Here is a 19,605-nt window from a genome sequence, read left to right on the forward strand (position 1 = left end):
AAGATTATTTTTCTCATGTTAAATAAATTTTCATGGAGAGCCTTCAGGGCTTGTGAACAGGATCTTGTTGGCTGCTTGGAATGTGGGAGCATCCCTTCAATTGGATTTTTGGTTTTGTTTTTTAAATTTCTGCAGGAGCCTCAGGAGTTTCACCAACTGGGAGCAATTTTTATGTTAATGTAGGCCTCAGATTTGAAATTTTTTTATCACCCAGAACTTAAGAAGAGAGACATGCTACCTTATCATCTTTCAGTAATAGTGGACAGAACTTTTTCTATTCTATATTTCCACTAAGAAGGACATCTCAGTTCCATTTTCCTGCTTTCCACCTGGGCATTACAATCAAGAACCAGATAAATGGCAAGTTGGCCTTCTCAAAAGCCAGTTGGCCACAGCATCAATGCACAGCTTTATCATTCAAGTTTATCATTCTTTCATTTTTTCCCACTGCCTGGAGTTTTCTCTTTCATTTTTGTGAACTAAGCTGTGCATTTTAGACAATACTTTTTCTACTTTAGCTTTTTGAGTCATCTAGTCTACCATATTGCTTGGCACAAAGTTTAGTACATAGTATATATTCAAAAGTATTCTTCTAGTATTCTTCTTTCCTTCATTCAGGATGTGGTAGAACGGATTGATGTCAAATACATGGGAGAAGTTGGTATAGATGAGTCCCTTCTAACTTTGAGATCCTGTGAATTATAGAAATACATTTTCTGCTTTTTTTGTTAACTGTTCCTAATGTCTTGTTTATTTGGCTGCTTGACAGACTGACAACTTAATGAAATGTATTTTCATTAAATACTGAAAATACATATACCAAAATGTGTATGGAATAATTAATATGTTTGTTGTCTTCCCTGGAATAGACTTTATTTGGTGTGACATAAATTCTAGTTTAATTTATAGCTGAAAAATAAATTCTTCTTTATCATATAACAGAACCACTTTATAATGCTAAAATTTTATAATATCAAGTTTTTTCCATGGTTTCTTAGATCTTCTTTAGCGTATAATTATAGATCTAAGATTATGATTGGATGCTACGATATATGCATATTTTAACAATATCATAATGGTGCCCTAATTATATTTTACTTGTATTGTTATTAAAATGTACTTCTTCTAAATGAGAAAATAATACAGAATCATTTTGTTGAAAAGTCCCTTTGGGATCATTACCATCAATATCCTTAGGTATTTATTAAGTTAGTCCAGCATTGACATTGTCTACTTGACTAATTTGGTATGCTTCTTTGTAAAGTCAAATATCCCTACTGTAGCTAAGAAAACATATGGTCAACATTTCAAGTGCTTATAGCTGTGTTTACCTATCTTCTAGGTTTATTGGGAAAATGGTGCTCAGATCACATCTCCTCATGATAAAGAAATTTTAAAATGTATAGAAGAATGTGTGGAACCCTGGAATGGTTCTTGGAATGATAATTTAGTGGATACCAGCCCACTAAAGAGAGATCCTTTGCAGGACATTTGTAGAAGATACATGGATGATCTGAAAAAGATCTGTTTTTACAGGTATCCAAGGGGGAATGTAGGATAATATTACCTTAACATAAGATTAACAGAAAAAAAAAAATAAGTATAAAAATGTGTTGGCTATTCATTATATTAAAATTGTAGGTAAATAATACAGTTCATAGTAGTCAAAAAGTAGAAATAACCCAAATATTCAAATATTCATCAATAGATGAATGGCTAGAAATATATTCGTAGTATATCCATACATTGAAATATTATTCAGCAGTAAAAAAGAAATACTGTTGCATACTACAACAAGGATAAATTTTAAAAATAGGCTAAGTGAAGGAAGCCAGTCACAAAGAACCACATATTGTATGATTATATTGATATGAAATGTCTGCTGCTGCTGCTACTAAGTCGCTTCATTCGTGTCCGACTCTGTGCAACCCCATAGACGGCAGCCCATCAGGCTCCCCCGTCCCTGGGATTCTCCAGGCAAGAACACTGGAGTGGGTTGCCATTTCCTTCTCCAGTGCATGAAAGTGAAAAGTGAAAGTGAAATCGCTCAGTTGTGTCTGACTCTTAGCGACCCCATGGACTGCAGCCTACCAGGCTCCTCCGTCCATGGGATTTTCCAGGCAAGAGTACTGGAGTGGGGTGCCATTGCCTTCTCCAATGAAATGTCTAGTGTAGACAAATCTATAGAGATAGAAACAGAAAGTATATTAGTGGTTGCCTATGGCTGGGAAAAATGGGAGGGTTAGGGTGTGGTGCCTCTGGGGTATGGAGTTTTTTGGGGGGTAATTAGAATTTTCTAAAGTTGATTATGGTAATGGTTGAACAACTCTGTGAATATAGTGAAAACCACTGAATTGTGTACTTTAGAAGAATAAATTTTAGTATATTGATGGGTTTCCCTGGTGGTTCAGATGGTAAAGAATTCACCTGTAATGCAAGAGACCTGGGATCAATCTCTGGGTCAGGAAGATTCCCTGGAGAAGGGAATGGCTACCCACACCTGTATTCTTGCCTGGAGAATTCCATGGACAGAGGAGCCTGATAGACTACAGTCCACAGGGTCATAAAGAGTCAGACACGACTTAGCCACTAGCACTTTTAAACTACTTTTTAACTACTACTAATTACCTCTTAATAAAGTTTTAAAATTATAACTCAATATATATATTCACTGTATATAAGATAAGGAAATTTCCTCTAAAATTTGATGTTTCTATACAATTTCCGTGTTTCTATAACTGTTCCACAAATAGCTAACACTGTTTTCAGAAAACATTATGGTTTATGTTTTGTTGAGTGTAGTTTTCCTATCCTGACAAAATAGATTTTAGCCTTTTCTTGAGATTATTTTAATTATACCACAAGTAATGAGTTTTATGACAGTGATTGAATGATATTTTCCTTTACAGGGAATTAAACTCAAAGACCACCTTGAAATTTGTACATACATCTTTTCATGGAGTTGGACATGACTATGTACAATTGGCTTTTCAAGTATTTGGTTTTAAGCCTCCAATTCCAGTACCAGAACAAAAAGATCCTGATCCAGACTTTTCTACTGTTAAATGCCCAAATCCTGAAGAAGGAGAATCTGTACTGGTATATTTTTTCTGTATTTAAATTATGGTTTAGTATATTAAAGTTTATCATGTGGATAGGACTCTGACAATTCAAAGATTACTTACAGAAGCAAAAACTACCTTAGCTTACATCTTTTAAATTATATTAGAGCCATATATTCTGTTTTGTTTGAAATCCCTATGGTGGATTTCCCTACTTCCTAGTCTTATTTTAAATTTAGCCAAACTAGATTAGCAGATGCAAACTATTACATATGGAATGGATAAACAACAAGGTCCTACTATATAGCACAGGGAACTGTATTCAATATCCTGTGATAAACCACAGTGGAAAAGAATGTGAAAAAGAATGAATATATATATGTGTACCTGAACCACTTTGCTGTACAGCAGATATCAACACAACCTTGTAAATCAACTATACTTCCATGAAATAAAGTTAAAAAAAGTTAGCCAAACTATATTCCTTCTAAAATTCATTATCACTAACATAGTGCCTACATTTAGGAATATGAACTTTGAATTTAACATCGTCAATGTAATTCAGCTTTTTGGGTCACTATTTCAGGAACTTTCTTTGAGACTGGCAGAGAAAGAAAATGCCCGGATAGTGCTGGCTACAGATCCTGATGCAGACCGACTGGCAGTGGCAGAACTTCAGGAGAAGTAAGTAGAAACTGTTACTTGATTAAAATCTTAAACTTTGAAAAACAGTTGTTGATATTAAGTCTTACAGGCTCATTGGAAATAAATTTTAAAAAATAAAAAGAAAAGAAATCTCCTGTAAGCCCACAATCCAGAGATAACCGCCTAGGTTGATATTTTGATGTTTCCCTCCTATGTTTTCTTCATTCAAATATTCAAGATATATTTGTTTTTTATAAAATTGTGATCATCCTATATATATATATATATATATATATATAAATACTTTTGTGTCTTGATTATTTTCCACATAATACTATACTATGAGCATTTTTCTCTAACTTTAAATATTGTTTAAAATATTAATTTTTAAACTAGTGTAGTATCTCAAAACATTGCTTTATGAATGTAATCATTTCCTAATCATGGTTCTTTGGGTTGTTGTGTATTTTTGCCATTATAATGTCATGACTAATGTCCTTACATAAAAAGGACACCATATTATAACCTTTTTCTCTTTAAGTAAGAAAATACAAGTAACAGTGTCATAGCTTTTCAAAGTACATTGCTGCCATTCCTACCCTAAGCTCACCCTGATCAGTTAGAAAAGTAATAGTAAATGTTTTCTCAAAAATCCCATACAGTAGTTTTTAGGTTTTCCTTTGTGAAGGATGGTAGGTCCTGGGGTCAAGAAGTTTTAATGAGAAGTTACAAAGATCTTGACTTGAATTTTCATTCACTCTACAGTGGTGTTTGGAAAGTTTTCACGGGGAATGAGCTGGCTGCGTTGTTTGGGTGGTGGATGTTTGATTGCTGGAAGAAAAGCAAATCAAGAAATGCTGATGTGAAGAACATTTATATGTTAGCCACCACAGTCTCTTCCAAAATTTTGAAGGCAATTGCACTAAAAGAAGGATTTCACTTTGAGGTAAGAATAGGTAATATCTATGTGCTCCTTTTCTAAACCTATTTCTGTAAGCTAAAGCCATCTCCCCACCAAAGTTGACTTATTGATTTCATTTCTAATTCCCTCTTTTTTTCAAATTCTATTAACACTTAACTAAAAGGTTAAGTCTTTTTGATAGTTTGGAAACCTTGAGCCAAATTCATCCTATATGTGAGTTTCCGAAACTAAGATAAACATTCTTACAAATTGCATTAATGCTCATTTTTCCATACAACAGTATCTGGCTTTCTTACAAAGAAAATCTGGCTCCCAGTGACCTCATAAATAACATAAACTCCACTCCAAAAAACTGTAGGTGTCATGACCACTTGTTTAGCCTCTTCAGGTTCAGTCTTAAGAAACTTTTAAATAAAATTAAAAAAAAGAAACTTTAAGTAGTCTCCTAAATTACAAATTAAGACCCAGTGATCTACATCCAAAAAACATGATGATTCTCTCTCAGCACAGATCATTAACCTTTGTGAACCTCGGGCAGTTAAACTGACCCCTTTTATAGCTACTGGGACTAATGCCAATTAAGTTGCTTTTCCTCTGCCCACTTGGCCAAGTATCAGTGAAAAAGTCACCTCTGGGCCTTGAGCCACAGTCAAGCTATAGATCTTAACACTAATAGGCTAACTAAAAGAAAATTGTACCTTTCTTAATGAAATAGAACTTTCAATCTCTGGCTTTCTAAATTACAAACAGCAAAATAGAGGAAATTGAAAATTCATTCAAACCTAAAATTCTGAATTACTATTGTTGTTGTTCATTCACTCAGTCATATCCAACTCTTTACGACCCCATGTACTACAGCACGCCAGGCTTCTCTGTCATTTACTATCTCCCGGAGTTTGCTCAAACTCATGTTCATTGAGTCAGTGATGCTATCCAACCGTCTCATCCTCTATTGCCCCCTTTTCCTCCTGTCGTCAGTCTTTCCCAGCATCAGGGTCTTTTCTTTGTAGCAAGAAAATCCATAATGAGCACAAAAGAGAAAAAACATGATTCTAAAGACCAATATTATATATGTGCTTTCTTGTTTTTATTCCTGGAGGTGGTGCTGCAGAGATTTGGGGCTTTTTTTTTTGTTTTTTTTTTCCCAGTGAGGAGGTGGAGAGGTGAATGAGAAATCTTAAATTAGTAAGAGAGCTCTAGAGTCACTGTATATCACATGCTCTTTCTGACCCTAAAGCAGTTCGTGTCTTTAAAATGAACACTAGCTCATCAGAAGGAGAAGGCAATGGCACCCCACTCCAGTACTCTTGCCTGGAAAATCCCGTGGACGGAGGAGCCTGGTAGGCTGCAGTCCATGGGGTCACTAAGAGTCGGACACGACTGAGCGACTTCACTTTCATTTTTCACTTTCATGCATTGCAGAAGGAAATGGCAACCCACTCCAGTGTTCTTGCCTGGAGAATCCCAGGGATGGGGGAGCCTGGTGGGCTGCCGTCTATGGGGTCGCATAGAGTCGGACACGACTGAAGCAACTTAGGAGCAGCAGCAGCAGCAGCTTATCAGATGAAAAGTCCTCAAATCTAATTACCAAAGAAGAACCTAGTAACTTTCTTGATGGTTTTATTTGGGCCATGGTGTTATGGTAAAAGGATACTTGGTTCAAGTATATGTTGTGATAATGTTGAAAGTGCATTGTTAAAAAGCTTTATGGCCTTTGGTTACTCAGAGGGACTAAATTACAACCTTTGTAGGCACTTTTACATTAGTGCTTACAATGCAACTTGAAGAGCAGTTTCTGAGAAGTGATATTGAATCCTGGCTCTCTCATATGCAGGGTACTCTTGGGCAAATTTACTCAACCTCTGAGCCTCTGTTTCAGTAACGGAGTTTTCGTGAGCGTTGCAAAAGATAATGATGTAAAGCAACTATTACAGTACTTGATAAATAGTGTATGATCATAATATATGTGTGGATTTATGGTACTTTGTGACTATATACATCACCACTTATTGGATTATATTTGGTGAATTACATCACTATTACTATGCTCGATAAATAGCAGGTCATCAGTTGTGGCAATGTATATATATCCATGCACTTTATGACTATGTTTACCACTGTATAAATCTTTGTGGACTGAAGACCATAACAGAAGATCATTATTGAAGTGTTATGTGCATTTAGTGATGGACTTTTCTCTAATATATATATTTTTTGAGAGAGTCACTTAACTAGAGTGGCCTCTTCTGCATTTCAGGAAACATTACCAGGTTTTAAATGGATTGGAAGTAGGATAAAAGACCTCCTGGAAAATGGGAAAGAAGTCCTTTTTTCATTTGAGGAGTCTATAGGTATGTAGTAAAAATTAAAATATTTGAAATATGAATGAGAACACTTTTTTCAAATATAGTGATTCTATAGAGAGGAATTTTTGTCATCTGGTCTTACACTTTGAGTTATAAAAACTATCAAGAACTCAGAAATGTGTAGATACATTTCTCATCAGAAAAAAAAACAAACCCTTAAAGGTCCCCTACATATGCTCAGTATCAGTGGGTTTCCTTTATTACCAGGTTCTTAAATGCATTGATCTTTCTGAAGAAATATGAAACTACTGAAATTATATGTAGGCTTATGTTTTCCTCCTTTTTAAAGAGTTTTTTAATTCTTAGGTTTTCTGTGTGGAACTTCCGTTTTGGATAAAGATGGTGTGAGTGCAGCCGTTGTTGTTGCTGAGATGGCATCTTACCTGGAAACCATGAACATAACATTGAAACAGCAACTGATTAACGTTTATGAAAAGTAAGTTCTACTATTTGGAATTTCATGTTCTAATTTTTTTGGTGCTACTTTTAACTTTATAAACTTGTTTTGAGGAATAGTCATTCCTTTTTAAAAAGTACTAATATTGTCTGCATTAAGTACTGCCACTATCTGCTTAACACAATAATAGGCTTATCTTTAATTTGTACTTTTCTAAAGAGTGACTTTAAATGTGATTTTAACACTTTAAATCTTTGTACAGATATGGTTATCATATTTCAAAAACTTCATATTTCTTATGTTATGATCCAACTACCATCAAAAGTATATTTGAAAGGCTTCGCAATTTTGATTCTCCAAAAGAATACCCGAAGTTTTGTGGGACATTTGCTATATTGCACGTACGCGATATTACCACTGGATATGACAGCAGCCAGCCTAATAAGAAATCAGTAAGTACCTATATTTTTAAGTTTTTAACAATTTGTAATAATTCATACTACAGCAAAATGGAAGGTCAAGCCTGTGAGTTTCTTAAAACTTAGGATCCTTGTTTTTCTCCAGAGCAGTTGTAAGTTCACTAACTGACTCTGACTCTCACCCATCCTCATCACTCCCCAGGGGTGTAGTATGCCCTGAGGGTGGGGAATGGGAAGGAGGATGAGAGACAGAATGAGGAACGGAGGGTGGGAGGGAGGGAAAAAGTGTGATAATGCTAAGTAATGTTGAAAATTTTTTTAAGTCTAAAAGCCTATAATTTCATCATATGATATTGCTTTTATGTGGAATCTTAAAAAATATACAAATGAACTTATTTACAAAACAGAAACAAACTCACAGACATAGAAAACAAACTTTTGCTTACAAAAGAAGAAAAGGGATAGGGGATTAAGTAGGAGTTTGGAGTTAAAGGTGGCTCTGTTGGAAGATGGAGCAATGCGGGAGACCTGGATTCCATCCCTGGGTCAGGAAGATCCTCTGGAAAAGGAAATGGCAACCCTCTCCAGTATTCTTGCTTGGAGAATTCCATAGACAGAGGAGCCTGGTGAGCTACAGTCCATGGGGTTACAAAGAGTCAGACACGACTAAGTCACTAACTTTCTTTGGAGTTAAAATATACACACATTAAATAAATGACCAACATGGACCTACTTCATAGTATGAACTATACTCAATATCTTGTAATAACCTATAATAGAAAAGAATCTAAAAAAGAATATATATATGTATAGCTGTACACCTGAAACTAACACAACATTATAAATCAACTATATTTCAATTAAAATTTAAAAAATAGACTATATAATTTTAAAAGATGAATGTTTTACTGATAATCTTAGCACCTAAAAAATAAATGAATAAATAAATAAATGCCTATAATTTCAAAGCTATGTGTCTTTTTAGGGAAGTTTTAACTTCCCATTCAACCTTATTCCCTGTGAATGCGTGGCTTCCTAGGTGGCTCAGTGGTATCCCTTTTCAACCTTATTTCCTATACCTCTAGCCAAATGGAATAACTTACAAATACTTCTTACATATATACATTAAAAATTATTTTTCTATTTTTGCTCAAACTTTTTCCTTAATCCACCTTTTCTTCCTACTGCTGCAGATTCACACTTTAGCCATTATTTAAGACTTCATGCAGATGTCACCTCCTCCATGTACCCTCTAGGTCTCATAATCAGATATCTTCCTCCTGAGGTTTCTTTATATATTGTGCCTTCCTCTGCTCACTTATCACTTTCTATGTCATGTTACCATTGTCTTTTGCATGGCAGATTCATTTCTAATATACCTTTATGCCTCTCAAAGCTCTTGCCTACACAGTAGGTGCTCAACTAACATTTAAATGCCATAGATTGCTGATCATATTTATTTTGTTATTATTATGATTGTTATTATTAACCTAAATTTCCATGTATAATGGTCTAATATTGTCTCGAGTCTAGGAGCATAATATATTTTGGAAAATCTGCAGCCTCTTATGTAGAATACTACTCATATTCCCTTTATGTATTTTCATCCAGTCAAACAGAATTGGCTCTTTGTTGTTGTTACTCTGTCTATATGCACGTATGTTCTTGTGTGTTTATAAACTACTTGAAAAGAAGGACCAAATGTTTTGCTTCTTTTTATTTCTCTAGTGTTGCTATGGTTAGAATAGTTCTTGGTATGATGCTTTTCCCCTCTTGACTCCCCTTAAAGTTTATGATATTTGTTATTCCAAGTGCTTTCCTATCTGTTCTCCACTTATGCTTGCAACAAATTTTGTAAAGCTTGTAGTATGGATATTTGTTAATCCCCTGGGGTCACATAGTGACTGTCAAAGACTTCCCAAGTTCTTTCTTCTCCAACTTCAGATTGACATTCATCTGTGTGTTCAACAGGCATTTATCAAAACCCTTCTGTGCTACACTGAGAAGACAGTAATGACAAAGACACCGTAGGAGTCTAGTAGGGAAACAGTCAAGTAAACTGATTACAGAATGACTAGGGGGTGCATAAGAGTGCCATAAAGGAGCATAGGAAAGACCCTTACTCAGATTTGGGGGGCTCATGCAGGGCTTTGCAGAGGACTTTGTGAGCTGAGTTCTAGAGTTTGGGCAGGAGTTATCCAGGTGTGGGAGGAACAGAGGATGTTTGAGGCAAAGGGAGCAGTAAGCACTATGTCTGGAGGTGAGAAGTCATGTTTTCTTTCAAGGAACCGCAAGTAGTTCTCTACAGCAGTAGTACGGAGTGCAAGGAAGGATGGCATGTACGGTGAGTGGGTTGGAGAAGGGTGAGAAGATCAATTAGTATGCTGTTTCAGTAACGGAGATGAGAGACGACAGGAGCCGGACTGTAACATGGTAGCAGTAGTGAAGGACAGAGCCTGACAGAGTTGAGTTAAATAAAGGATAGACTAACCAGGACTTGCTAGTTGATGGTCTGTGAGTGGAACAGAGGGAAGGAAGGTCTCTGTCTTGAGCAACTAGGAGTACGAGTCACAGAGAGGACCAAGCTCAGGACACCTGAGGAAAGGCTCCACTGTCAACCCCTCCACCCTAGTACAAACCCCCATGGTTCCCTCAAGATACCCTCACAGACTGATTTGTGGTTCAGGAAGAGTACCTGTGTTAATCTATATATTTATGTCGGTAAAGCTTCATTCTTGTTTAATTTTTAGGTAATTATATATATTTATACCCAGTGGATTATTTTGCCTGCCCTCTAGGATGTGTGCACGCTGCTTTGGAGACTGTTGAAAAACTATCTGCGAAAGTGTCTTGAAATTGTAAAGCACTTTGCAAAAGTAGGGGTAGTTTGGACTTTGGGACAGATAGGCCAGGTTTCAACTTCTTGCTCTGCCGCTTAGCTGATTACCTTGAACAGGTCGTTTACCCTCTTTGAACCTTCTCTGTAAATTGTCGGTAGTATTTACTTTTGAGGATTATTGTTGAGACCTGGAGATCATGTGTATAAGGTATATAATCCAATACTTCTGCAATTATAAATAGTAAATGGTACAGTTATGAATTATTATGAATGTAATCTTTTGTATTTTAAAGTTCTTTAAAATATTTAAAAAATTTTTAATTGCAGTAAAAAAAAAAAAATGCAGGGGCTTCCCAGGTAGCTCAGTAGTAAAGAATCTGCTGCCAGTGCAGGAGACACAGGAGACACAGGTTTGATCCCTGAGTCAGGAAGATCCCCTGGAGGAGGAAATGACAACCCATGCCAGTGTTCTTGCCTGGATAATATTGTGGACAGAGGAGCCTAGCAGGCTATATAGTCCATAGGGTCGCCAAGAGCTGGACACTACTGAATGACTGAGCACACAAAAATAGAAAACATAAAATTTATCATCTTAACTATTTTTAAGAGCTCAGTAATGTTAATAATCACATTGTTGTGTAACAGATCTCCAGAACTTCATCTTGCTAAACTGAAACTCTATACACACTAAATAAGTCTCCATTTCTCCCTCCCCCTAGCCTTTGGCAACTGCCTTGCTTCTTTCTCTTTCTATGAGTTTTACTGCTTTACACACCTCATATAAGTGAAATGCATTTTACAACTCTTGAAAATGAGAAAGGTACCAAGTGTAATTGAGCCGTTGTTGCAATTGTGCCTAGGTGCTGCCTGTAAGCAAAAGCAGCCAAATGATTACATTTACTTTTCAAAATGGCTGTGTTGCTACTCTTCGGACTAGTGGAACAGAACCGAAGATAAAGTATTATGCAGAGATGTGCGCATCACCTGACCAGAGGTAGGAATCAACTTTTAAAATATTATGTATATATAAAAGCTTGATTGATTTCAGAACTGATTTCATTTTGCTGTACCCCAGAAGCTAACACAACATGGTATAGCAATGTACTCCAGTAAGCATTAACTAAAAATTGCTTTATTTAAGAGATGTAATTCACATACCCTATAGCTCACCCATTTAAAGTGCACAATACAGTGGTTTTTAGTATATTCAGAGTTGTAGAAACATCACTATAATCGATTTTAGAACATTTTCATCACCTCAGAAAGAAAGCCCCTCCCAGTTAGCCGTCACTCCCTATTCTCCTTCTTCCCAGCCCTAGGCAACCACTAATCTACTACTTGTCATTCTGGATTTTCTTATTCTGGACATTTCATATAAATGGAATGACACAATATGTGGTCCTTTGAGACTGGCATCTTTTATTTAGCATAATGTTTTCAAGGTTCATCCATGTTGGCATGAATCAGTACCTTATTCCTTTTTCAGAAATTTTATTTTCATGGCCCAGTGATATTCCACTGTATAGATACACCATATTTTTAATCTGTTTACCAGAGGAGGGACATTTAGGTTATTTCCATATTTTGGCTGTTATGAATAATGGTGATCTGAATGTTTGTGTTCAAGTTTCTGTGTGGACATATATTTTCTTTTAATATATTTTCTTGGGTGTATATCATATTTACATAAGGAGAACTGCTGGGTCATATGGTAAGTTCTATGTTTAACTTTTTGAGGAACTGCCAGACTATTTTCCAAAAAAACTGCATTATTTGGGAACTGAATCTTAATTTTTTAGTGAATTTATTTTCCTGGGAAGACTCTGTAAAGCTTGAACTATTTAGGCTAAGCATAAAGAAATGATCAACAAATAATTTGTTCATTGCCAAATATTCATTTTCTACATTTAATATGATTTGACTTAATATGCTGAATTAATATCCTTTTAAGAGTATAAATTGTGATTAACGACTTTAATAACATTTAGAGAGTATTTAAACTTTTATGAGTAGTATCTCCTATAATGTTGTCACTGGTCAATACCTATTTGGGAAGGAGATTTTTTTTTCTTTGGAATTGCCTTCAGAGCAATGTACATTAATTATTTAGTATTTCTGTAAACCTTTGTGTTTAAGAGTAGATTTTATTTCCTTTGGGGGGAGAAAATGACCTCCTGAAGTCATTCAGAGCAGAGTTTAAAGTAAAGCAAATTGAACAGTGCTATCTTTGATTTAAAATGAAAGGTGATTATTAACATAATAAAAATTAAATTTGTTGCATAGCTTGTAGAATGACTGTGAAGGCAGTCCGAAAAGAGAGATATTTGGGGTAATGTCAGCTCTTCAGGTGATGACTTTGAAGGGAATGCTTGGTATTTTTTTAAACATCTTATATTTTTAGTCACACTTCTTTCTTTACTTCCTAAAAGATATGCTGTATCATCCCATAATAATCGGTAAGAGGTGTGCCCTGAAGTATTTCAGGAAGCCAGTTTATCTTAATACCTGGTGTTGGTGTTCTGAGCCATTTAAATTGCCTGCTTTAGGAGCAGTCTGTAGATATACTCTAACTCATCCATGTTTCATGTACCAAGGACCTCCTTTTAATGCAGTTCAATTTCAGTTTGTGAGAAAGGTGTTTTCTGTGAGTGTAACTCCCCTCTTCCCACTTTTGGTCTTGTTTTGTTTTACCCGAGTGAATTTCTGTCTTGTTTACCAGTTATTTAATCATCCCATAAAGTGTATGCACTCTTAAAAAATTACAACAATTTAAGCACATTTTAAGGCTATGGAAATAAAGAATTTCGAAACTGTTAACCTCTTTCCTCAGTGACACTGCCTTACTAGAAGAGGAATTGAAGAAACTGATTGATGCTTTAATTGAGAATTTTCTTGAGCCCAATAAAAATGGACTGACCTGGCGTTCTGTTTAGCCTTCACCAGAACATCGTTGCTTTGCCCCGGTCTGTGGAGCAGAGCAACCAAGAACTCCATGCATTGAACTCATGTTAGCATTCTCTCTGTGTGTCATCTGGCCAAGTATCTTTTTCCTTTATTTTCTTTCTTTTTGGTTGGCTAGCTAAACTGTATAAATATGAAATGAAATGGCTGGAAAGAAATAATACAAATTTTTTCATAATCCTGAACAAAAGTCATTACATTAAAAGTATTATGGTAACACGTCATTCTTCCTTCAACAGAAACAAAATACAAATGTGAGTGTTCTTATTCAAGTGTGATTAAGCTTAGTTATATATTCTTGTGATTGTGTATAGCACAGTTTTTCTTAAAGGAAGATAAATGTATAATTGTAGAGTTAGTTAAGGAAATGAATCCATAAGATTGGCAAGGAAGTGGCACTGCTCCCAGAATACTGTGGAAAAGTGTCATTGTCCATCGCAGGTATTAACTTACAAATTAGAGTATTTGAAATAGGATATTTAGCATTTCTAGGTTAGAACAGGTGTTATAATTTGTGGTTTCAGCACCTCTGTTTCAGGTGCTCTTGGTGCAGTGTAAATTTATTGTATTTATTTAAAATTCTAACATTTATCAAACATAAAACAATAGTGGCAACACTCCTAGTGGCTTGGTTCTTTCTCAGTGCCTTTTCAAGGCATGGTTTGAATTGAAATAGTGTTCTTCCATTGAGTATAATTTAATCACTTAATTTGCAGACAGTTAAAGAAAGTCTTCCAAACTATGTAGGTACTTTTCCTCTATTTAAAATAGATCGTTGATTTAAAAATCTTATGAATGTAAGTAAAAATCTTAATAAAAACAGGCTCAGTATAGCTAAAGATCTTCATGTTAGAATTGTCTCAGCACAGCCTCTAAGTAAAGAAAAATACTGGAACTAAGAAAGGAGCTGTGAATTTTTAATTTAAAAGTCTGACCTTTAAATTACATTTTTTTTACAGCCCTTCATTTTTGTAAAATTTAAATTTATTCATTTTAATTGGAGGCTAATAAGAATATTTGTTTCTTTATCACATAAAGTAGTGCTCATTTTACTAAGAAATAAAACATCCAGATTTTAGATCTTACAAAACAAGCTACATGTTTTAAAACTAAAGTCCAGTTTATCCTAACATCTTGCTGACTTCTGTAGAGTCATGAGTAATATTTATCTCTTTTAGTGGGGGAAAATTTTTTGGGAGGGGAATGTCACTTTTGGTTGATTCTGCATCTCTAGAAAAGAGTTAATAGAGAAGTGTTGTTTAATCTTCTCAAAGTGTATTCTGTCCTGTATTGCTCACAGGGTACTTAGCACACATGGTATAGTTAAGAGTTAACCATCATGAGGCCTTGGATGTATGTAATTATACTAAACAAATTGCCTGTGGGAGATAACTGGTATGAGAGAATTTATTTCCTTGAAAAATAATATAAAATTAAACAGACTAGAATATTTGTTAAATCATGGTTTGATTTATTGCAGTTATCAGCTAACATTTGGCTGACTCCAGATAATCCAAATGTGATTTTCAAATTACTGTATTGCCACTATTGTTCATGTGTTCCTTCCTTCCTTTCTTATAGCTGAATCTTGTGTGACTGTAGATAATAGAGCTAAATGTAGAATACTATTCCTGAATGAGTTTGTTTCCAAAGGCTTTGCACTAAAGAAGAAATGTGTAGAATGTTTTGCTTTATTTGCTTTTAGGAATGTAGATTGTCATTTAGGAAATGGCCTATATTCTACAAAGTAGTATGAACAATGCTATATATATATGAAAAATAATGTATATTCTGTTTTAGTATCTGTGTTTCAGTGACTGAAGAACAAAATGGAGCTAAAATGATACAACAGCTCATTCATAATCACTAAAGCCATGCTTGTCATTCTATTATAAAGAGAACAGTTTTGAATGCAACAATATAATGCAACAGGAGTCATCTTAACCAAGGTGAAAAGTCATTAAGGCTTGGGTTCTTATGTCAAAAATTTAAATATCCAAAGTTAAAATTTTACAAATGTTCTCAGAGTATAGATTGAGGGAGTTATTTGATTCTAGCCAAGCTCTTGAGCATGATATTTAACAAGAGCCCATAGTGGGTGTACACTTGTCAACAAAATAAATTCAGTAGCCCAAGACAACCAAGAAAAATAGAAGTACTGGCCAGTAGGGCTCAGCCTTAGGATCTACATTATCTTTTTCTTTATGAACAGTATCATGGAAATGAATGCCTTCTCATTAAGTGTGTAGATCAAAACTGCTATTTTTCTAGAGCTTTGAGGAAAAGAAAAGAATTAATCAGGCAAGCTTAAAGCACTAGAAATAAACAGTAGAAATAAACAAGAGAAAAGTCAGTAAAGTGGCAGAGAAAATGCTTCATGTGAAGAGCAAACTTACCACCTGAAAAGTGGGAAATGAACTGGCTGTGGGCAAGTTGTTTACTTGTTGTTATGATGAGTAGATAGTGATGCTTTTGTCTCCTTTATTTAGTGACTGCTAAGAAGCAGCCAGGGAGGCCTTTGAGGCGGTGAGAAAAAGTACCCCTCATAGGATTCAGTTCCTGTTAGGATGTTATGTTTTCGGATTGTACGGGAACTGGAGAGGGGTGAATATAGCAGAAATAAAAAGGAATGAAATATAGATTGAAAAATAAGACCTATAAGAAAAAGCACAAATGATTAAGATCATTTAACTCAGAGAGGAGGAAGTTGTTGAGATAGTTTAGTAAATCTTGAGTTATTATTTAAATCTTTTATTGAAGAACTCAAAATAAGAGGTAATATGACAGACTGTTCTCCATCTTCAGGGACAGTATAAGAGGGAATAAGGATTTTTTTTAATACAATTAAACATTTCAGAATTATGGCATATGCTAAAAAGCTGTTTAGCACTTTTTTAAAGTTCCTTCATTGAAATCTCAGGTTGGAACAAAGATGATATCATCAAGAGCATTGAAAGTAACATTTGAGTTTCACTCCATATCTGGAAGAATTTAGCTCACAAGATAGTTTTAGTATATGTTGAGTAGTAGATGCATGAGTGCAGTCTTTATTCACTGTCTAAAGAACTGCCTAATTAAAACTGTAAATTAAGTGCGACTTGAACATAATTCCGTTCATCTTGAGGAATGTATAGGATATTTGAGGAGTTTGTTTTAAATATAAATTATTATTACTTGGATGTTGTAACTTCAGCAGACAGAAAGGTTCTAAGAGAGTGGATGCTTTGGAATATCTATATAAGGAATAGACCTCCTATTTCTTAAGCAAGTTGCTTCAGGAATTGATGCAACAAAGATACTAGCTGAAGTTTAATGGAGAAATTGTTCTACAAACTGCTGCTATTGGTGTTTCTCTCAGATGTTTTCCATTGATGTTTGTGATGCTTGAGAAATCCAAATTCTGCTTGGATAAATTTGTTTTATGCCTTTTTCTCTCTACCTCCCTCCTTCCCTAGGTGCCCTTCCATATTCTGTTACTGTGAAACACTGTTGCCCTGTTACCTCACTTATAAGAAATCTTAACTGTATTCATTCAGACTGCTTTAAACTTATTCCTAAGCTGTTTTTATTTATGGACTTTTGGTTATTTTGTTATTACTGTGAGAATATTTAAGACATTGTAAGAAGTAATTTTAAATCTATTGCATAATCTTTTTTGATCTGCTTGGATACTACTGTATATTAATTTATTATAGCCTTTTACAATTCACTTGTTTTCTGAGATTGCTCTAGAAACTGATGAAGAAAGACTCCTACTAACCAAAATGAATGGTCAATTGATCTGGCATTTTATTTCAGGTTTCCTTGTACTTTGGGCATCCAAAGCACAAGCTCTGAGGAAATAATTTTTTTTTACATTTGTCCCTCAAACCATCTTACCATAAATCATGAGGAGTCTAAGTGGAAAGGAGGGAATTTCTCATTGTTGGACTCTTTACACAGCCTAAGTTTACTCCTGGTTGGAAACAAAGTTAGTGTTTTCTGTTGGTGACTTTAAAATATTCACCATACTATTACATTCATTAAGACATATCTTCCTTTGTTAATTCAATACTTAAACATAGAAGAATGACTAAAGTGACCAAGATAAGGGCAAAGTGGCCTATCTTTGAAGTTTGCCTCTCGAATTTTCCCACCAGCATAATCCTAAAGCAAAGGAACATGAATGTTTGGGGGAAGGGGCCTGAGAGCAAAATCAGAAGCAGCCTGCACTTGAAATTTCGTGTTCTGTCTTGAAAATGTGATTTTTGCATTCTCCGTAATAAAACTGTTTCAGTGAAAAATGATGCCTTCAGTCTTCGTGGAAACTGATGCCACCAGAAAGAGGCACCATGTTTATCATGTGGGCTCTCAGTTTTCTCCCCCATCCCCTGCCTCAGTTGCTATATACCCCTGAGGGGATACACGCTGACTCTAGTGTGACAAATATACGTAGAATGTACATAAGATATTCCCTTTAGAAGGTGACCTTTGAAGATATTAATGCCAAGTTGAAGTGACCTGAAATAGTTTTAGTACCACTGAACCTTATAATATAACCCAAGGCATTTACCAGTTTGTTCACATTAATTATTAGCATCCCTAGGCTAGGAAGGAGCACCTGACTCTCAGCTCCCTGAAAGCAGGGATCATGGTTTATTATTTTTCATATCCACACCACCCACCACCTGTTATAGAGTACTTAGTTGGTGAAAATAGGAATTATGGAATTTTATTCTAAAGAAACAAATAGTTTAGGCAGTCGAAAACATGACTTTTCTGATTCAGCTTTTAAAACAGTCTTCAGTACTGATATGTACACTAAGTAATGTTTATCAAGCATGCACACTCTTATATACTCTGTTTCTTTGGCAAGAGGAGAGCATATTCCTATTTTGAAACTGTATGTAATGCCTACTATTTTACACTCAAAGCAAGATGCTGGCCAAGAAGGTTAAGAAAATATCTGTGTAGATTTGGTATCACTAGTATTAGTGCTGTTATAAGCCTACTAATGCTGCCTTCCAAGGGAGTCACAACTAATTGGATACTGTTTGATAAATTTTTGTCCAGTGTATGATTCATCATATGTCTGAAGAGAGCCACCCAAACAAGATTTGCACCTGTATGTGATGAGGCCTTGTGTTATAGGCTGAAACAAACTCTTTGTATGTCATTGAATATGCCAGATAAAATATATGCAGTTAAGAGTTAATTATTTTTCTGTATACCAGTAGTCCAAAATTGTACCCTTGTTTTAATAGTTTCTGTCAATATCTTCTCATTTTTCCTTACAGACTACCAGGGTGTATCATAAATACTCCCTATGAGAATTTGCACTTTAAGTATTTGTGTGCGTGGTTTTAGCCAAATGAAGTGTTATCAGTAATAAACAGGTCTCTTCATAGGCATAAGTTTCTGTGTAATTTTTATTATCTTAGATATTACGTAGTTTATAAAGTTTGCTATCCAAACTGAACATGTTCTTGAAATATGTACATGATATTCCCTAGAAACTACTTTGACCATAAATAAGTAGTGTAGCTCATTACTCGGTAAATATTTCTTGATTGGTTAACCAAAAGCTTCCCTGGTGGCTCAGAGGTTAAAGCATCTGCCTGGAATGCGGGAGACCTGGATTTGATCCCTGAGTCGGGAAGATCCCCTGGAGAAGGAAATGGCAACCCACTCCAGTACTCTTGCTTGGAGAATCCCATGGAGGGAGGAGCCTGGTGGGCTACAGTCCATGGGGTCGCAGAGTCAGACACAACTGAGCGACTTCACTTTCACTTTCACTTTAGCCTAAAGTCCCAGAAGAAAGAACTAATACTAAATATTTTTCCACATTATTTTTCTCCTTCTCTTCTTTAATTGACCTAATTTGTCTGCCCATGTTAGCATCAACTAAAGGAGAAGGCAATGGCACCCCACTCCAGTACTCTTGCCTGGAAAATCCCATGGATGGAGGAGCCTAATGGGCTACAGTCCATGGGGTCGCCAAGAGTCGGACACAAC

General features: G+C 35.4%; 1 protein-coding gene across 1 annotated transcript in view; it reads left to right on the plus strand.

Annotated features, from left to right (window-relative positions):
- The window catches only part of PGM2L1 (phosphoglucomutase 2 like 1), a 60,119-nt gene extending 41,120 nt beyond the window's left edge, over positions 1 to 18,999 (plus strand). Inside the window, exons 6-14 of the mRNA XM_005689969.3 lie at positions 1,343 to 1,536; positions 2,910 to 3,099; positions 3,649 to 3,746; positions 4,473 to 4,653; positions 6,887 to 6,980; positions 7,302 to 7,431; positions 7,655 to 7,844; positions 11,511 to 11,644; positions 13,481 to 18,999. Of these exons, the coding sequence (XP_005690026.1) occupies positions 1,343 to 1,536; positions 2,910 to 3,099; positions 3,649 to 3,746; positions 4,473 to 4,653; positions 6,887 to 6,980; positions 7,302 to 7,431; positions 7,655 to 7,844; positions 11,511 to 11,644; positions 13,481 to 13,583 (1,314 nt within the window). The 3' untranslated portion in view covers positions 13,584 to 18,999. The remainder of the gene's footprint in view (positions 1 to 1,342; positions 1,537 to 2,909; positions 3,100 to 3,648; positions 3,747 to 4,472; positions 4,654 to 6,886; positions 6,981 to 7,301; positions 7,432 to 7,654; positions 7,845 to 11,510; positions 11,645 to 13,480) is intronic.

The sequence above is a fragment of the Capra hircus genome, chromosome 15 (assembly GCF_001704415.2).
Source record: "Capra hircus breed San Clemente chromosome 15, ASM170441v1, whole genome shotgun sequence".
NCBI classification, from domain to species: domain Eukaryota; kingdom Metazoa; phylum Chordata; class Mammalia; order Artiodactyla; family Bovidae; genus Capra; species Capra hircus.